Source organism: Nannobrachium achirus, assembly GCF_963921795.1.
Source record: "Nannobrachium achirus genome assembly, chromosome: 22".
Taxonomy (NCBI): Eukaryota; Metazoa; Chordata; class Actinopteri; order Myctophiformes; family Myctophidae; genus Nannobrachium; species Nannobrachium achirus.
In genome coordinates this window covers 48,499,940-48,515,947 of record NC_137829.1, presented here as the reverse complement: position 1 = coordinate 48,515,947, position 16,008 = coordinate 48,499,940, and the positions used below count along the sequence as shown (strand labels likewise).

At 41.9% G+C, this 16,008-nt stretch overlaps 2 protein-coding genes across 4 annotated transcripts in view; one reads left to right on the top strand and one right to left on the bottom strand.

The window, feature by feature from the left end:
* mmadhcb (metabolism of cobalamin associated Db) overlaps positions 1 to 16,008 on the bottom strand; it is a 250,037-nt gene that overhangs the window by 171,659 nt on the left and 62,370 nt on the right. The window lies entirely within an intron of this gene.
* lypd6 (LY6/PLAUR domain containing 6) overlaps positions 1 to 16,008 on the top strand; it is a 90,025-nt gene that overhangs the window by 64,494 nt on the left and 9,523 nt on the right. Inside the window, exons 3-4 of one of the 2 annotated variants that reach the window (XM_080753243.1) lie at positions 3,854 to 3,952; positions 8,518 to 8,648. In XM_080753243.1, the coding sequence (XP_080609369.1) occupies positions 3,854 to 3,952; positions 8,518 to 8,648 (230 nt within the window). The remainder of the gene's footprint in view (positions 1 to 3,853; positions 3,953 to 8,517; positions 8,649 to 16,008) is intronic. The other variant, XM_080753244.1, reaches the window with a different exon arrangement.

The window sequence follows — 16,008 nt, the reverse complement described above, 5'->3', positions numbered from 1 at the left end:
CTGTAATAATAATCAAAATCTACAAAGTATCTAGTAACTAAAGTTTTAAAATAAATGTAGTGGAGTGAAAGTACAATATTTGGATCCGAGATGTCGTGGAGTAGAAGTAAATTAGAAGTAAAGTACCAACACCTCAATTGTACTTAATATGTTGCAATGATTTTTTCTCTTCAATGTCTCGCGTTGCCATGGTTACCATAGACTTCCATGTAATTGTGCAAGTGTGTAAAAAGTGCACGCCCATGCCTAGATGATGCACCACGTGTGTAGATGCTGTTCACAGCTTTCAAACAAAAAAATCCGCTTGGAAATCCGTTCAGGCATTCATGATTTATCAGCCATTATGTTTTCTTCAGATGTAAACAAACATGGCTGCCATGTTTGAAAGAATGGGTTGGTATGGGGGTTAAACATGCAATTTCACGATCGCGATCATGCCTAATACATTTCTGGAGGTCCAAAAAATTTTTTTGAAAACATTTTTTTGGAATTTCTTTTTTTTTTTTTTTTTTTCAAAAACGGCCCAAACTCGGGAAACTCGGGGTTGGCACAGCACTAGTACCAATACAAACTCGGGAAACTCGGGGTTGGCACCATATGTGTTAATTGAAGTTACTTTACAGCACTGGTGGTCACATTAGGAGGGGATTGTAATCTGGTAGCAGTACCACCCAGATATAGAACTAACATGTAATCTGGTATCAGTACCACACAGATATAGAACTAATATAATTCTTCTACTACTACTACTGGTATGTGGAATGCCGTGACACCCTCCATTGACCATTCAGACCTGCGGAGGATTTTAAAAACACCTTCTAAATCCTACGTTTTCAGAAAATCTTTGTATTTATTTATAATAATAATATATATATGTCACGGTTTGTTAGAGAAACAGGACGGTCGAGAAACGGAGCACTCGTCGTGCAGCACGGGGCGGAACGGAGCCGCTCGATTGTCCACGACATTGCAAGCGGCGCGCAGGCCAGCGGACCTTGGTCCTGCTCTCGCCACCTGGTGGTGATTGGTGTGTGGTGAACGACAAAACAAGCGCTCTTACATAGAACGTCCTGAGTTACCCAAACATCCGGTAACCAGAGGTTGCGCTAGGATTTTTAACAGCCGGTCATTGTGACCGGCATGATTAAAATTTATCGGACATCTGATAAAAATACCGGACATAATAATTTGAATGCATGGATGACAAGCAGGTGCAAAAACATAGCCAATAACAACAGTTTAAGTCCTGCTGTATAGTTGGGACTGAACTAATTGAATGTAAAGGAGTAGTAGGCTGTACAAAAAACATACAGCTTCCGAAGCTGTATGTTTTGATGATGATCGATCATCTTGCATAAGGAAATTAATTATATTGGACTACTCACGCAGGCTGTGTGTTTGCACAGATACTGCATGGTTTCATAACAAGTTGTTTCTGTTCTGCATCATATTTCAGGCCAACACATAATAATGTACAGAATAATGAGAAATAGTCTGAAAGTGGGGTCTGCGCAATGTTTCATAGGTTGATAGATTAATCTGGCCAGAAAGGAATCAATTATAGACTACTCACTAGTATGGTCGAGTGGTCACGATCATCCTGCATCTCTGTTATGCAACTTTGGGAAGGTTGAAAAGGCTTTGGTGGTGATCTTGTACAGTTTCCATAACATCTCCTCATAAAGAACTTCAATCGAGTGTATAAAGTTTGTTTTATATGGGTTGTAGTTGTCCTGCGTGCCTTCAATAATTCCCATGGGTTCACAGTGCGCATTGCAAAATGACGCTGAATGGACTGCTGTCTTCTCTCTCCCCCAGCGCCCCGTTCGCAAATTAATGTTTAGGCTAAACAGTTCTGATAATACAACTTATTTTTGACTGTCCATTCATGTACTATAACTTAAACTGCGCGCTCATATTCCAAAACCAAGGCAGCTCATAGAGAGCATAGCGACAACATAACAAACCGACAACTAGGCCTACCCAGCAACAACTATCATTTCCTGTCTTACCTTCACAATAAAGTGTCTCCCGTTTACCTCCCAATGCAGCTTATTTCACACAGGTTATTATTAACAGGAAAAAGTGTACTTAACCCGTGTGTGTGTTTGTGCAACCAGACGTGCATGTGAGAGAGAGTGATGAGGGAGAGAGAGAGAGAGAGAGATCTGTGTCATCTAAAATGACACAGATGCTTTCCCAAATTGAATACACATAACCACAATGGAAACAATCCATGATTAGCCTTTATGTCTTACTGTACCACGTGCCGTTTACATTTCCGACTACCGGTAATAAAGTATTCATTCGGCCCAGGCGGCTGGCGTAAGCTGTCTGCGCACCTAGGCTGGTAAACCAAGGTAAATAAAGAGGTACAGACAGCCACGCCCCTTTCGCTATCTCGCAGTTCCAACCAGCAGATTCGTCGCACCATGGGTGCCAAACTGCAGCCGGAAGTTCGGTGGAAGACTGTGGAGCAGCCTCCCAGCAGCTCACATGAACATGAACAAACACTATTTATGAAAAAGTGAGACCTTTATAACATACTCAGCTCAGGAAAATAAAAGAAGGCATGTCACACATTCTTTTGTGCTGTGTGGATTTTCGATGTGTGCACTGTGTCATTTTATAGCAGTATCTAAAGAGCAAAAAGTATGTTTCTAAACGAGCCAAGTATCGCGAGACTATCCACCGTTTCCTGTCTGGGAACCAAATCTCGCGATGCTTCGGTGACAGAAACGATTATTATTTACTGTTATTATTATTATTTTATTATGTACTGTGCACATCGAAAAGCAAGTGATTGTAAAAATACCTTTGGTATGTCTTCTTTTATATTCCTGAACAGATTAGATGACAAAGGTCTCAGTAGTTAATAAATAGTTTTTGTTCCAGGTTTGTTCATGAGCTGATCAAGCCGGCTCCATTCACTGACGCGACCACGGTTTTCCCAACGGCCCTGAGCGCAACGGTGGGGGCGCGGGAGTGTGGGAAGCCTATTGCCCATCGGCCCCCATCTTTGCGCTCAGGGTCACTGGGAAAACTGCGGTTGCTTCACTGACATGTATTTTATCGTACTTCCGGTGCGAGTTCTGGCACCCATGCTGAGCTCCATACACATGCCCATGTGGTCACGTGTTTCCCTTCCTTCTTAAATAACTTCCTTGTGGTAAACCAGGATATAATGCTACATTTCAACAAATCAAAAGATGGAACCGCATTAAAGGGGCCCCACCATGAATTTCACGTTTTTCATTTGTTTCTTGTTTTTTGGTCTTCCCAGTGAATGTACTTTTTGGGAGGCTATATTCTATTGAAACTATATATATGAGGTGGAACCATGAATTAAAGTGGTACTAAAATTGGTTTGAATTGGATTGACTCCACATGGTTCTCATCGTGGTACCATGCTAATCTTCTCTGTATCGTTCCAAGTTTAGCCCAAAGACAGCGCGCCCCGTTGCCAACAAAGGGCATTTTGATATCGCATTTGAAATGGCTTGGAATTAGAGACGGACAGAACATGAAATTTAAATATCCGAGTGGTTGTTCAGGCTAAAACCTGTATAAAACCGTATGTATGTATCCCCAGTGCCTCCTGTTGTACTTTGTGAAAGAGGGTTGTTGTATAGGATTTACTGTACTTTTCATCCGGATCATTTTAAAAGGTTTGCTGGCGAGATGCCCATATAAGGGCCAATGAATGCAACGACGAAACCCAAACCCCTTCCTCTTGTGAGTGAATGCGCTCCCAGCTGTCCGGCTTTTAGGGGATTTTAATGTGGGATTGTTTTTGATATGCTGATTACAGTATATGTTTAAAATTATGTTTTTTTTTTTTTTCTTCCCGCAGCCACTCCGTTCCCCGGGGGGTTCAAGTGCTTCACATGTGAAGACGCTCCCGACAACTACGAGTGCAACCGCTGGGCGCCAGACCTGTACTGTCCACGAGGTAATGAAGACCGTCGTTGGCGAAAGGACGCCCCTCTTAACGTAGTGGTTCACAAAAAAAAAAATACATATTTTCTATTGAAATTCATGGAGATTTTTAGTTTGCATTCCTAGGTCAATAGTTTGAAGACCGGGGGAGTCTTATTGATCGAAGACCCGGTCATTCAATTATTGGCTCAGGAATGGACATAAACAAAATAAATCTCATTTCAATTCAAGGTTCCATGGGGTGAGTAATTGATAGAAAATAACAACTCTAATCATTTAGTGATTAATGTAAAGTTAATGTTAATGACTCCTATGAAGTTGAACCACTTGAGCCACAGCATTGGGGAGAAACATTAACCAAAATTAGCAGATTTACAAGCTCACAATGCACCGCTTTGTGACGCGTTGTGACCTTGTAGAAGAGCTATTTTTGTGAAGAGATTTTGTATAAAAGGCGGTACAGGTGCAGAACCAACTGTGGTCCAATTTACTAGGGGTTTTCTAGGGCGTTTAAATGGTTTAAGTCTACAATACAGCTTGTACTGTAACCACAGCATCCATATTCTGGGGGATGGCGTTTTGAGCTTGTAGATCAGCTATTTTTGGTGTAGAGGGGGGGGGGGGGGGGGGGGGAAGCGGTGCAAGTACAGAACCAATTTACTACTTCTAGATTAGAAGATTTAAGTGGTTTAAGTCTACAATGAAGCTTGCACGCTTTCAACTGAAATTATTACCAGTGCGTGCATTTCATGAAACCTATCCTGTATGTGCCCTAATATACAGTATCTGTCTAATAACAGGATCCATATTTTCTGTTCTTCCTCACCTCTCAAGTGCTTGTCTTCTCGTATTTAGATAGGACATTCTCAGCCTCCATGAGCCGCTGTAAATTCACGCACACTTGTTTATTCTGTGGAGGTCTCTGTACCTGTACATATTTCACCAGCCGCGGACATGTTTAGCACATAAAATAGCTGTCCTGATAAAAACGCGCCAGCCCCAAAGTGGGCCTGTCGTGACCGCTCGCTGCTGGGGCTTAGATTTACAGTTGCTCTTTAAGGACCGAGTATTCCTTGAACCCTGGCTCATAAAGAAAAGCACATTCTTTGTTTGGGAAAACACACTCATATAGATTGTCAAAGATACTGAGGGGGCTTGACCCAACAAAAAAATGCCCAAGTGGAATGTTTTCCCCGTAACGTTGTCAACATTCCCCCTCTGGATTCAGCTGTCCAGCAGTATTATGACAAAAGTCACATTCATAGGATATGGAATGGTGTAGATATTATATAGCACAAAAAGAGCGAAACTCATGCCTGATTCCAATCCCAGATGAAAAGGCATTTCTGACCGGGAGCTTAGTGTCAAAATAACATTCTCTCGTGTCAAGTTTCAGTCTCATAAGGATTGCGTTACAGATGCCGTGAATTTGAGCGTATTATTATTTTATTGTTTCCTAGGTCACGATTATGACATTTTTACTTTATTATTACTGTCAGACAAAAAATCTACTCCACTGCACGAATCACAATGAGAGTGTTGTTGCTATGAACCACTTGGCTTGGGGGGGTCCCCTCTGACTGGGGGGGTCTCTGCTCTGACAGGTTTCTCCCCCCCCCCTCCCCCCTAATTTCCGCACCTGACCTTTTAGAATTTAGATGGAGAGTGAACATTTGAAAATGTGGTCTAGAACCGCAAACCGTGAGCTTACACACCACTGACATAGCTCTAGTGCCACAGTAGCAAACCATGGTCATTAACCATTTCAACACCATAGTCAATGCCATAGTCAGTTAGTGCCATGAAAGATCTGACTGATAGGCTTTGATCTAATGACAATAGATCTGTGTACTGATTTGTATGAGATTTGGACACAATCTGTTGGAGTAATATAACATTTGACTGGTGTGAAGAATCCTTGTTTCATTTTGTAGCATTTTTTCAGTGTGTCCAGTTTTCAGTAGTTACTAGGTTTTACTGTGCTCTTGTGTTCTTTTTTATTTTGTTGTAGTCAGGGACCCAGTCCCTGATAATGGTAGAGGACCTTTGATGTTCTGCCGTACTTTTTATTTCTGTTTAATCTATTAGTTTGGTCATTAAGGTCCACAGAATGAGAGGCCTGCTCTGCCGGAAACATCGCGAAAAAAAGTTATAGCCATTTGTATATTCACTGTCCCATCGACTTCAATATACAGGAAAATAATACAAAAAATAAATATGCTTTAAGTAGCATGTGAGGGGTCAAACTAGGGGTTCTTCATGATTCTGAATCCATTGCAAACATTTGTTTTGCATGAAAAACATTCCTTGGGCTAAATTTTGGGCCCCCAAAATTGTAAAAAGTGACGAGTCATCAAAACATCTTCACTTTTCACAGTTTTTGGGGGCCAATATTTTGCCCTATGAATGTTTTTCATGCAAAACAAATGCTTGCAATGGATTCAGAATCATGAAGAACCCCTAGTTTGACCCCTCACATGCTACTTAAAGCACATTTATTTTCTTTTTTAAATATTTTTCTTTTCCTGTATAGTGAAGTCGATGGGACAGTGAATATACAAATGGCCATAACTTTTTTTCGCGATGTTTCCGGCAGAGCAGGCCTGTCATTCTGTGGACCTTAATGACCAAACTAATAGATAAAACAGAAATAAAAAGTAAGGCAAGACATCACAGGTATCACCCCTATTCCTTGAGCTTTTAGGCTTGTGGGTCCTTGACTATTGGCATTATTGTTCCTAGTTTTCCCTGTCTACCCTTGTTACTTTACCTGTCTTGTCTCAGCTCCCTGTGCTTGCTAATTTCTCCATGTGTCCTGTTAGTCTATTAGCCAATCCCTGTGTTGATTGTTGTGTTCACCTGTGTCTGGTTAACCCTATGAGTATTTAAACCCTCAGTCAGTTCCTTGCCTCTTTCTCTGCCAATACTTAAATGCTTTTACAGTGTTTTGTTGTTATGTATTTGTAGATGCCTACGTTTTTTCTTGTGATCCTGTGTTTGGCGGAATCAACCTTTGTGTATTTAGTCCTGCTCTGCCTCTTGACTATCTCTTGAGTCACACCCTGATCAAAAGGAGTTTAGTATGTTTAAGTCAGCTCTTGCATTGACATGGGAATATTCTATGAAAAGCGTCATACAATGAAGTTATACAATATTGCAGTTAAAAGATTGTCATACTTTCTTGTGAGGCTAAATTGTTTGCTGTGCAGCTATCAATTGTTTTATTTAAATGGGTGTTTGTTGCAATAAATACATAAAATGGAAGTGGTCGTTTTCAATATATGTAATTTGTTATTAGAACAGCTCAAAGCAATGCAGTTCAGAGGTTTTATCAAATAAAGTTAATTTAGCTAATCAATGAAGCTGGGTTTATAATACCACAATGATAACTAGTTGCAAACATTCATATTTTCTTATTCAACAGTCAAAAGTGAAAACCGCAAATGCACTTGATTTAACAAAAACATTGAAACTCTATAGTTTTCATCACCTGAAACTAAGTTTCTAGTTTTTTTAAAGGATTTTGCTTTCAATGAAAGTGTAAATCTGGGTGTTCTAATAAGATGGTTTTAAAGAACAACCTAAATTGCAATTGTGTCATTATGAGCCCTGGTCATAAGAGGGTGTATCTAGTAGATTCAGTAATTCTGTCAGGCGTAGAGGTGTTTGCTGTGGATTTTCATCTATTGACCTGCCGGCTCTCCTTTTCACTGTAAATATAAACTCCAACCTATCATTAGTGTGAAAAGCCTGGTGGTGCACTGGTAAAGCACAGGACTCACACGCTGATGGTTGTGGGTTTGAATCTGGCAACTGGAAAGTCTTTAATTTGGTCTTTTTAAGGCGAAGAGCATGGAATCAGCCCACCTCCCTCGTCACACCTTCTTTTGGCTCTGGTAGGAGAGGGTGGAGCATAGATAAAGCCCGCCTGCAGGAGGGAGGAGTTTAATACATTTACATATTAATTATAGAATTAATTTTTCACATATCTGATTATTTCTTTAAACTGTTAATGTTTTGTTGTGTTTTTTTTACTCATTGTAAGTTTGACTTCATTGAGGTTTTTGAGATTTATTTATTTATTTATTTTTGTTCTTTGAGTTGTTTTAGTTTGAGTTGACCTTTAGTTTTGCTTGAGTTTTGAACCTACAACCTTTGGTTCATGAACCTTTTAATTATCTTTTGAGCCACGCTAGCATGGAGAAACAATCGGGAATGTAATATTTAACCCACCTTCTAGAATTCAAACGGACTGAAAATGTTCATCTTTAGTTTTGAACCCCAGACCTTTCACATATGAACCTTCGATTTATCTCTTGAGCCACAAGAACTTGAAAGATACAATTGAAACATAATACTTAACCCACCTTTTAGAATACAAATGGACAGTGAATTCAAATGGACAGTGAAAAGGTTTGTCACAAGTTGTGTGAACCCTTAACCCTTGAGACCTCTATTTTTGGAAATGTTAAAAAAATGTAGGAACCTTTCTCAACATGGAGACAAACGATTATGTAACAATAACAAAATAACTGCGATTAGGCGATCATGTAATAATTGTGACATTTCCTTTGACAGATGCCAGGTATTGCTACACGCGCCATAAGATGGACATGGAGGGGGACAGTGTGTCGGTGACAAAACGCTGTGTGGCCCTGGAGGACTGTCTCTCTACAGGGTGCTCTCCCATGGACCATGAAGGAAACACGGTGAGGAGAGCGGACGGATGCTCACCAGAGTTCAATTTATTTATATATTTTAAAACGGCAACAAATAGGGGCACGGTGGTGCAGTCGGTAGCGCTGTTGCCTCACAGCTAGAGGGTCCTGGATTCGATCCCGACCCGGGAAGCTGTGTGAGCGTGTTCTCTCCTCACGTCATCGGTGCCCACACCCTAGGTGGGGTTGGCAAAAGGGCCTTTCTTTGTGGATTTGCATGTTCTCCCAGTATCCCCTTGGGTAGGTACACTCACAAAACACATGCAGTAATGCTGGTCTCTATACTGCCTCCCCCTGGCCAGCCGGGGCTCCTGATGGAGAGGAAAGGAACTGGTTGGAATAATTATGTTCCTAAAGTGGTACATCCTACCGGGGAGAATTCCCCCTGTCAGGTGACAAGAAGCGGTTTGCTCACTCCTCATGCACTGAAGGAAGCAGGAGCTCAGGCTCTCCCCAGGTTGGCAGAGGGAGAGTAGCGCCCAGGATTACAGTTTAGGCAATTGGCACCAGGAGGAAAATGGGTTACAAAATCTTGGGGAAAAAAGAAAAGGGCATCAAATAGCGAAAATATCTCACACTACAAACTAAAGTTGTGAGCTTCTAGATTTGCTACTTTTTCTTATTTTATTTTCTGCCATTTTATTTTAAAACAAGCCTAAGTAACAAAATGACCAAAGTAAGTCTGCACGGTGGTCATAACTAGGTCAAGTGCTGCGATGTATGGTCCTTTAACCGTGCAACGGTGAAAACGCTCAGGGAAAAAGATAAAGTTACTGAATTACGGAGTGTAGATTTACATACCATCTACCATCTGACAATATAGCGTTACCTAAAGGTCAATATAGCATTACCAAAGGTCAGCGCACGCAGGAGGTCGGCGTCTTTGGTGTTAATGTTCTGGCGGGACGAGGTCAACCTGTTTGGTCGTGGTGTGAGTTTCCCTCTGCAGAAAAAAAAAAGCTTACGTTTTTTTCAGGAGATCCTGTTCCCAAATAATATGCTGGAGGAAAAAAAAACCTCTTCATTACCACAGCTTATGTAGAGCAGAGAACGACTGGGTACCAAGTTACAGCTATAACATTCAATGATAGAGATGCATGATAGCATTACTATTAAAATGTTAAAAGATAATAATTATGATATTGTTGATGTTGGGCAAAAACCTCTTACCTCCATATTTTAAATATATTTATTATGTAAATTAATGCCCTAACTCAGCATCAAACAAAGGTTTCCAATTTATTTTCTTTCTATTTTTGTTAGTTTCCACCCAACAGAGATAATAATAATAATAATAGTTACCACTGTATCTAAGATCAAAGAAAGACACGCAAACAAGAACAAACCTAACAAAATCAAACTAAGAGCCCTGTGGTTGTATAGGCTAGGACCACAACTTGCACTATAGAGAGTTATTCTTCTCCATTGCTTTCTATTGTGGGGTTGCAGTGCCTATCCTGAGCCTTCTATACCAGCACTGGAATACTGAGCAGGTTCTACCCTATTCAGAAGATAATTACATCTTCCCTCAGCTGCCAGCGATCTCTGAACCCATCTACTGTCAAGGCAGATACAGTATCCATTTTTATAGAGTTTAGCTTGCCAGCACCTGTATTTTACAAGCCCATTCCTACTGCATCCATTCTATACCGAGGTAATGGGTAAAGAGGCAGACCTATATAACGGTCCGGTCCATATATCTGTCATTATTTTGACGACTTCCGGATCAGCAAATATACAGCCGTTGGCTCCCTATTTGGGCAATATTAATATAGGTGAAAATGTTCAAATGTTAAAAATGTTGTCTTCTGGACTCCTAAAAAAGGCAGCCATCTACAGTACTTGACGCAGATACGGGAAGTAAACCGGATATGGCTTGTCTTTTTATTTTTTTTTATGTCTTGGCCCGTACCGCACTGACCCGGTACAGGACAGTATATATACAGTACACTAATGCGGTGCAAAGAAGATGGCATATATTTTGGACGCGCCTGCCTGTCTCATTCAGCACCACTTAAACAGGCCAGTTTAGTTAATCCTTCAGATCCTTCAAAGCGCTCAGAGCAGATAAGATGAAGACGGAGGGTATTAACCGGGGGGCTTCTCCCTGGACCCTGTCACTGTAATCCTCGCTGAAACATGTGTGTCTAGTCTTCACTAGCATGTGGAGGCCCGGCCGCAGGGGTGTCACAAGGGGGGGGGGGGGGGAAGTGGGACTGAGTTACTAGGTGGGCCAAGGTGGGCCCTAATTATTTTATACTTTAGCTATTGAACAATAGCAGATCTACAAGCCCACAGCGCGGCACCGAGTGCCGCGCTGCAAGCTTGTAGATCTGCTATTTTTTAAAAGTCGTGAAAACCTGTGCAAATCTTTGAATATACGGTATGTATTTTTTTAAGCGAACATTTGTAACTCAAATTTAGCTTCTGGGGGGTCCCTGGAAGTAAATATTTTGAGATGGGGGTCCGTGGCCAAATACTTTTTCAAAAAACCTTAAAAGGATTTGAAATATTCAAAGATCTCCAAGCTCGCAGCGCAGCCCTCGGTGCTACGTTGTGAGCTTGTATATCTGCTATTTTTCAATAGTTAAAGCACAAAACAATGCGTAATAATGCGTTCCCAGTCTAAATGCGTGAAGAACATTCATGGGTGGCCCACAGTGAATCCTTGTACCCAGGGCCCAGAATTTGGTGCCTGGTGTGACGCCCCTGCCCGGCCGCCCCACGGACGGACAGAGGAAGGAAATGACAGGGCTGCGGATCACACTGTCAGTCCAAGGAGCTCAGGGTTGGCTTAGAGCCAGGGAACCAAAGACCTGATGCAAGGAAGATGGTCAAATGGCAACAAGTAATCAGCTGTGTTTTAGCTTTATTTACCATGTATATTACATATTATCGTCATCGTCGAGTGGAAACCTTGTATCTCCACATTTCAACTTTTCATGTTTTTTTCGTATATTTAATGCCTTGCTTCGTTGTACAAGAGTGACGTGGTAAAAGTAGTGAAGGTAGCCAATCTACAAGCTCACAACGCGTTGCATCGCGATGCTTTTGTGAGCTGCTTTTGTTTGGATATGCAATTCCGTTTTAAGTGAAAGTGGTTAAATCTGTTAGTTTGTTTTGTAAAATGAACAGGAGCTTGAGGCCAAATATTACCTACATTGGATCCACTGGAAGTCACGTAACTTGTTTCATATCATCTCCCTGTCCGGTGGAAACCTCGTATGTTCAAAACTGTTACTTTTCAGGATTCAAATTTTTTTGCTGCTTTTGTGTGAAGCTGTAGTAGGATCAAGTAGGACGTTAACTCACGGAAAAAACACGAAAAGTGGAGATACAGAGAGAGGTTTCTGCCCCGACAGCAACGCCATCCTGAAAAGTAACGGTTTTGGACATACAAGCTTTCTGCCTGACAGCTGCGATACAGAGCAGAAACCTGATGTTGTTTCCAGAGCAAGGATTTTTGTGATGGAAAGGAGAAACTATCCTTTAACGTAAAAACCCCAAAATGACTTTTTGTCTCCACCAGCCGAGGCAGGGGGAGAGTATGTTTTCGCCCCTGTCCGTGCGTGCGTCCGTCCGTCCGTCCTCCAAGTTTGTTACCAGCTAATCTCCGGCGCCGTTGGCCCGGTCGCTGCCAAAATGAGCACACATACTCCCTGGATGCCAATTCAGAACCTCTGCCCCACATTTTTCAAATGGCCCTGTTCTAGCGCCACCATGAGGCCGATGTTTGCAAAACACATTTCTGTACACTACTCCTACAGATTTTGTCCAAAAATCACGCAAATCGGTAGACAGTATCTCTACAGTCATGTGATCGACATGGATCTGTCTGATTGTCCATATTCCATCCTGATTGGCTTTCAAAGTTTGTAAGATTGGTCCGTTTTGGACAAAATGCCTCAAATCACAAACGCAGAGTGCAATTAACATGAAATCGCGCACACACGTTCCCACTAGGCTGAGGAAGAAATGCCACTTCAACTTTTTGAAATCAGCCTCATGGTGGCGCTATAACAGGCTGATTCGTGGTTTTACCTATAACTCCACCGATCAGTTTCAAACTTTGTAAGCGCATTCCCTGGATGCCAATTCAGAACCTCTGCGCCACATTTTTCACATGGGCCTGTTCTAGCGCCACCAGGATGCTAATTTGTGCAAAACTACTTTTTGGCCAGTACTCCTACAGATTTTGTCCAAAAATCACGCAAATCGGTAGACAGTATCTCTACAGTCATGTGATCGACATGGATCTGTCTGATTGTCCATATTCCATCCTGATTGGCTGAGATTGGCTTTCAAAGTTTGTAAGATTGGTCCGTTTTGGACAAAATGCCTCAAATCACAAACTGGTCTACTGCCTGTTCATCACCGCTACAGACCTACAGTACTTCATCATGTTCTGGATGGTAAGCAGGCTCTGATATTTTTCTCAGTAATTTCATGAATAGACTAGAAAGAAGAAGTGAGGTTGCCGTGATGCGAGTCACACTTGAATTCCGCCCTTGTCGTTTTATGCCCAAAAATGTCTTATTTTTATTATTCCCAGTGTATTTTTCCACCCCAAAAAATACAATTCATTAACTTTAAGCCTTGGTTTTCATTTCTGTGATTTTCTGAGTGAGTGTGTCCGAACAGTTCTCTCCTGAAAAGGGGACTGGTGTGATGTCACACCAGGGCCCATTTCCTATTGGACTCCCTCGAGAAGGGGGCGGTACTTTTTGGGAGGCTATATTTTATTGAGACTAGGCCTATACCCAGGGGGCAAACCAGCCTTTTTTTAGGAAACCTGCATTTGCCCCGACATACAAAGTTGTCCACCAGAAATATTATCTATGACCCAGTAGGATCACAACCTATATGGACAACCCGGTCAATTTGTACAACAAAGTCCAATATGGCCGCCTTTAGTTTTAATGGGGGGGTGAATAGGGCAAAATTTTAAACTGAGGGATATTTCCACGAAACTTCACAGGTTGATCAATGGTATACATATGAACATTTTTTGTATTGCAAGTTTCCATGAAATCCAATATGGCCGCCACAATATGGCCGCCATAATGTAAGGACCCAGAAAATAGGTTTTGCCTCTAACTTCTGAACCAGATGAGCTAGAAACGCAAACTTGGTGTCTATTTCATGGTGTCTGACCATGGGAGACTCAATGGAATAGCTAATTTTATTATTGGGTGTGTCTGGACCTTTATTGTGCATATTTGCAAGATGGTGGACTCCCAAAATAGAGCTTTAACATAATTTCTACCATGATTGTTGACTGCTTTTGCAAATACAAGCAATATGAATCCATTTGCTAAGATTTATGGCACAGAAGGGACTTATACCTGTATTATTCTTGAGTTTGCATGTTGTCAAAATGGCTGTAAACGAGATATTATATTTCCTGTCCGATTCTACTGTATGTAGTTGTAGCAATGACTTCAGATAAAATCAGAGACCAAAACAATGTATCTTAGAAATTATTTTTTAATTAGAAAAAAAGAAAAAAAGAGAGAGATTATCTCAATGAAATGAATGCAACTGCCTTTTTGGGTCTTTCACACATAGACATGCACATGCTTTCCAACAACTTCAGCTTCAGGGAAATTATAATGAACACATGATTAAAACAGGCTGCATTATAATGCAAATAATTGCTAGTCACTATCACTGTCATGTGTACCTATCCTGCTGCATCTTGTCTCCAGTCCTTGGCAACGACACCCCAAGTAGCTTGCAATTCCCTTCTTCGCACATGAACAGTTTTTCTGGCAGCCTTTGATACAGCTACATGATATTGCCTTGTCCATTGATATAGGCCAGGCTGGCTCTGTAGATGGACAGGGGACTGCCTTCCCATCACTGAGAGACCATCCATATTCAGTGAAGCAAGGTATGTCTGGCTTCGCGATGTGTGCAGTTTTATGTATTATGGCTGCTAGAGCAGCTCTTTTCAGGTGCAGGCCAAAGGCATTTTCTGTAGGTGGCAGCAGCTTCAACAGGGTTGATCGGTTATTTAGGAACTTGTACACTCTCAGCTTTGCCAGGTCAAAGTCCTTCGAATGGTCAGCTTTTGATGCATATACAGCTATTGTGAGGTCTCTAGCCTGATTCTTGACATCCTCTGAGAGGGAATAAGAGGAATTTTCACCAAACTCCTGAAGTGCAGGGAGATCTAGACCCATGCTGGTCTTGAACCATGCCTTCTTTCCAGTGAAAAAGGGATAGCTGGTGGTATCTCTGCCACTCAGGCTGTGAATAAAGGGCAGGGCACGACACTGTGCGAGTCCAAGGGCTGAGACCATGTGATGGATAGGAAGATATGCATCCTGCTCTGTTCTCACCCACAGCTCTGGAAGGTCTAGGAGGTGGGTGGCAGCATGATATAGGCACATGATGATAATGACTGTGTCATTAGCATGGATGACAACTCTGTCAACTTTGTGAGCCTGGACACTGTAGATGGTGTGTAGAATTACCCTTGTGTCGGCCTCCTGTTGTGTTGACTCTAGTGCAGGGACATCAACAACACACCCCTCCTTGATCACCACACCCCTTGTCTCTTCATTAAATCCCCCACTCAGGTAAAGATGGGTTGTACCAAGAGCAGACTTAAAGTGTCTCATTTTGACACCATTCTTCACAGAGGAATCTTAGAAGGTTTGCTTTGTTTTCAGAGACAGCAAAAAACTCTTGAGGATCAGGAGCTGTATATTGTGCAGAGACTTCATATTCTTTTGCAGGTTTTGAATGGACATACCTGTGTTCCTGCTCAGCTGTCTTAAGACTGGTTCCACTGCCCCGCCCTTTATTCACAGCCTGAGTGGCAGAGATACCACCAGCTATCCCTTTTTCACTGGAAAGAAGGCATGGTTCAAGACCAGCATGGGTCTAGATCTCCCTGCACTTCAGGAGTTTGGTGAAAATTCCTCTTATTCCCTCTCAGAGGATGTTCAAGAATCAGGCTAGAGACCTCACAATAGCTGTATATGCATCAAAAGCTGACCATTCGGAGGACTTTGACCTGGCAAAGCTGAGAGTGTACAAGTTCCTAAATAACCGATCAACCCTGTTGAAGCTGCTGCCACCTACAGAAAATGCCTTTGGCCTGCACCTGAAAAGAGCTGCTCTAGCAGCCATAATACATAAAACTGCACACATCGCGAAGCCAGACATCCCTTGCTTCACTGAATATGGATGGTCTCTCAGTGATGGGAAGGCAGTCCCTCTACAGAGTCAGCCTGGCCTATATCAATGGACAAGGCAATATCATGTAGCTGTATCAAAGGCTGCCAGAAAAACTGTTCATGTGCGAAGAAGGGAATTGCATGCTACTTGGGGTGTCGTTGCC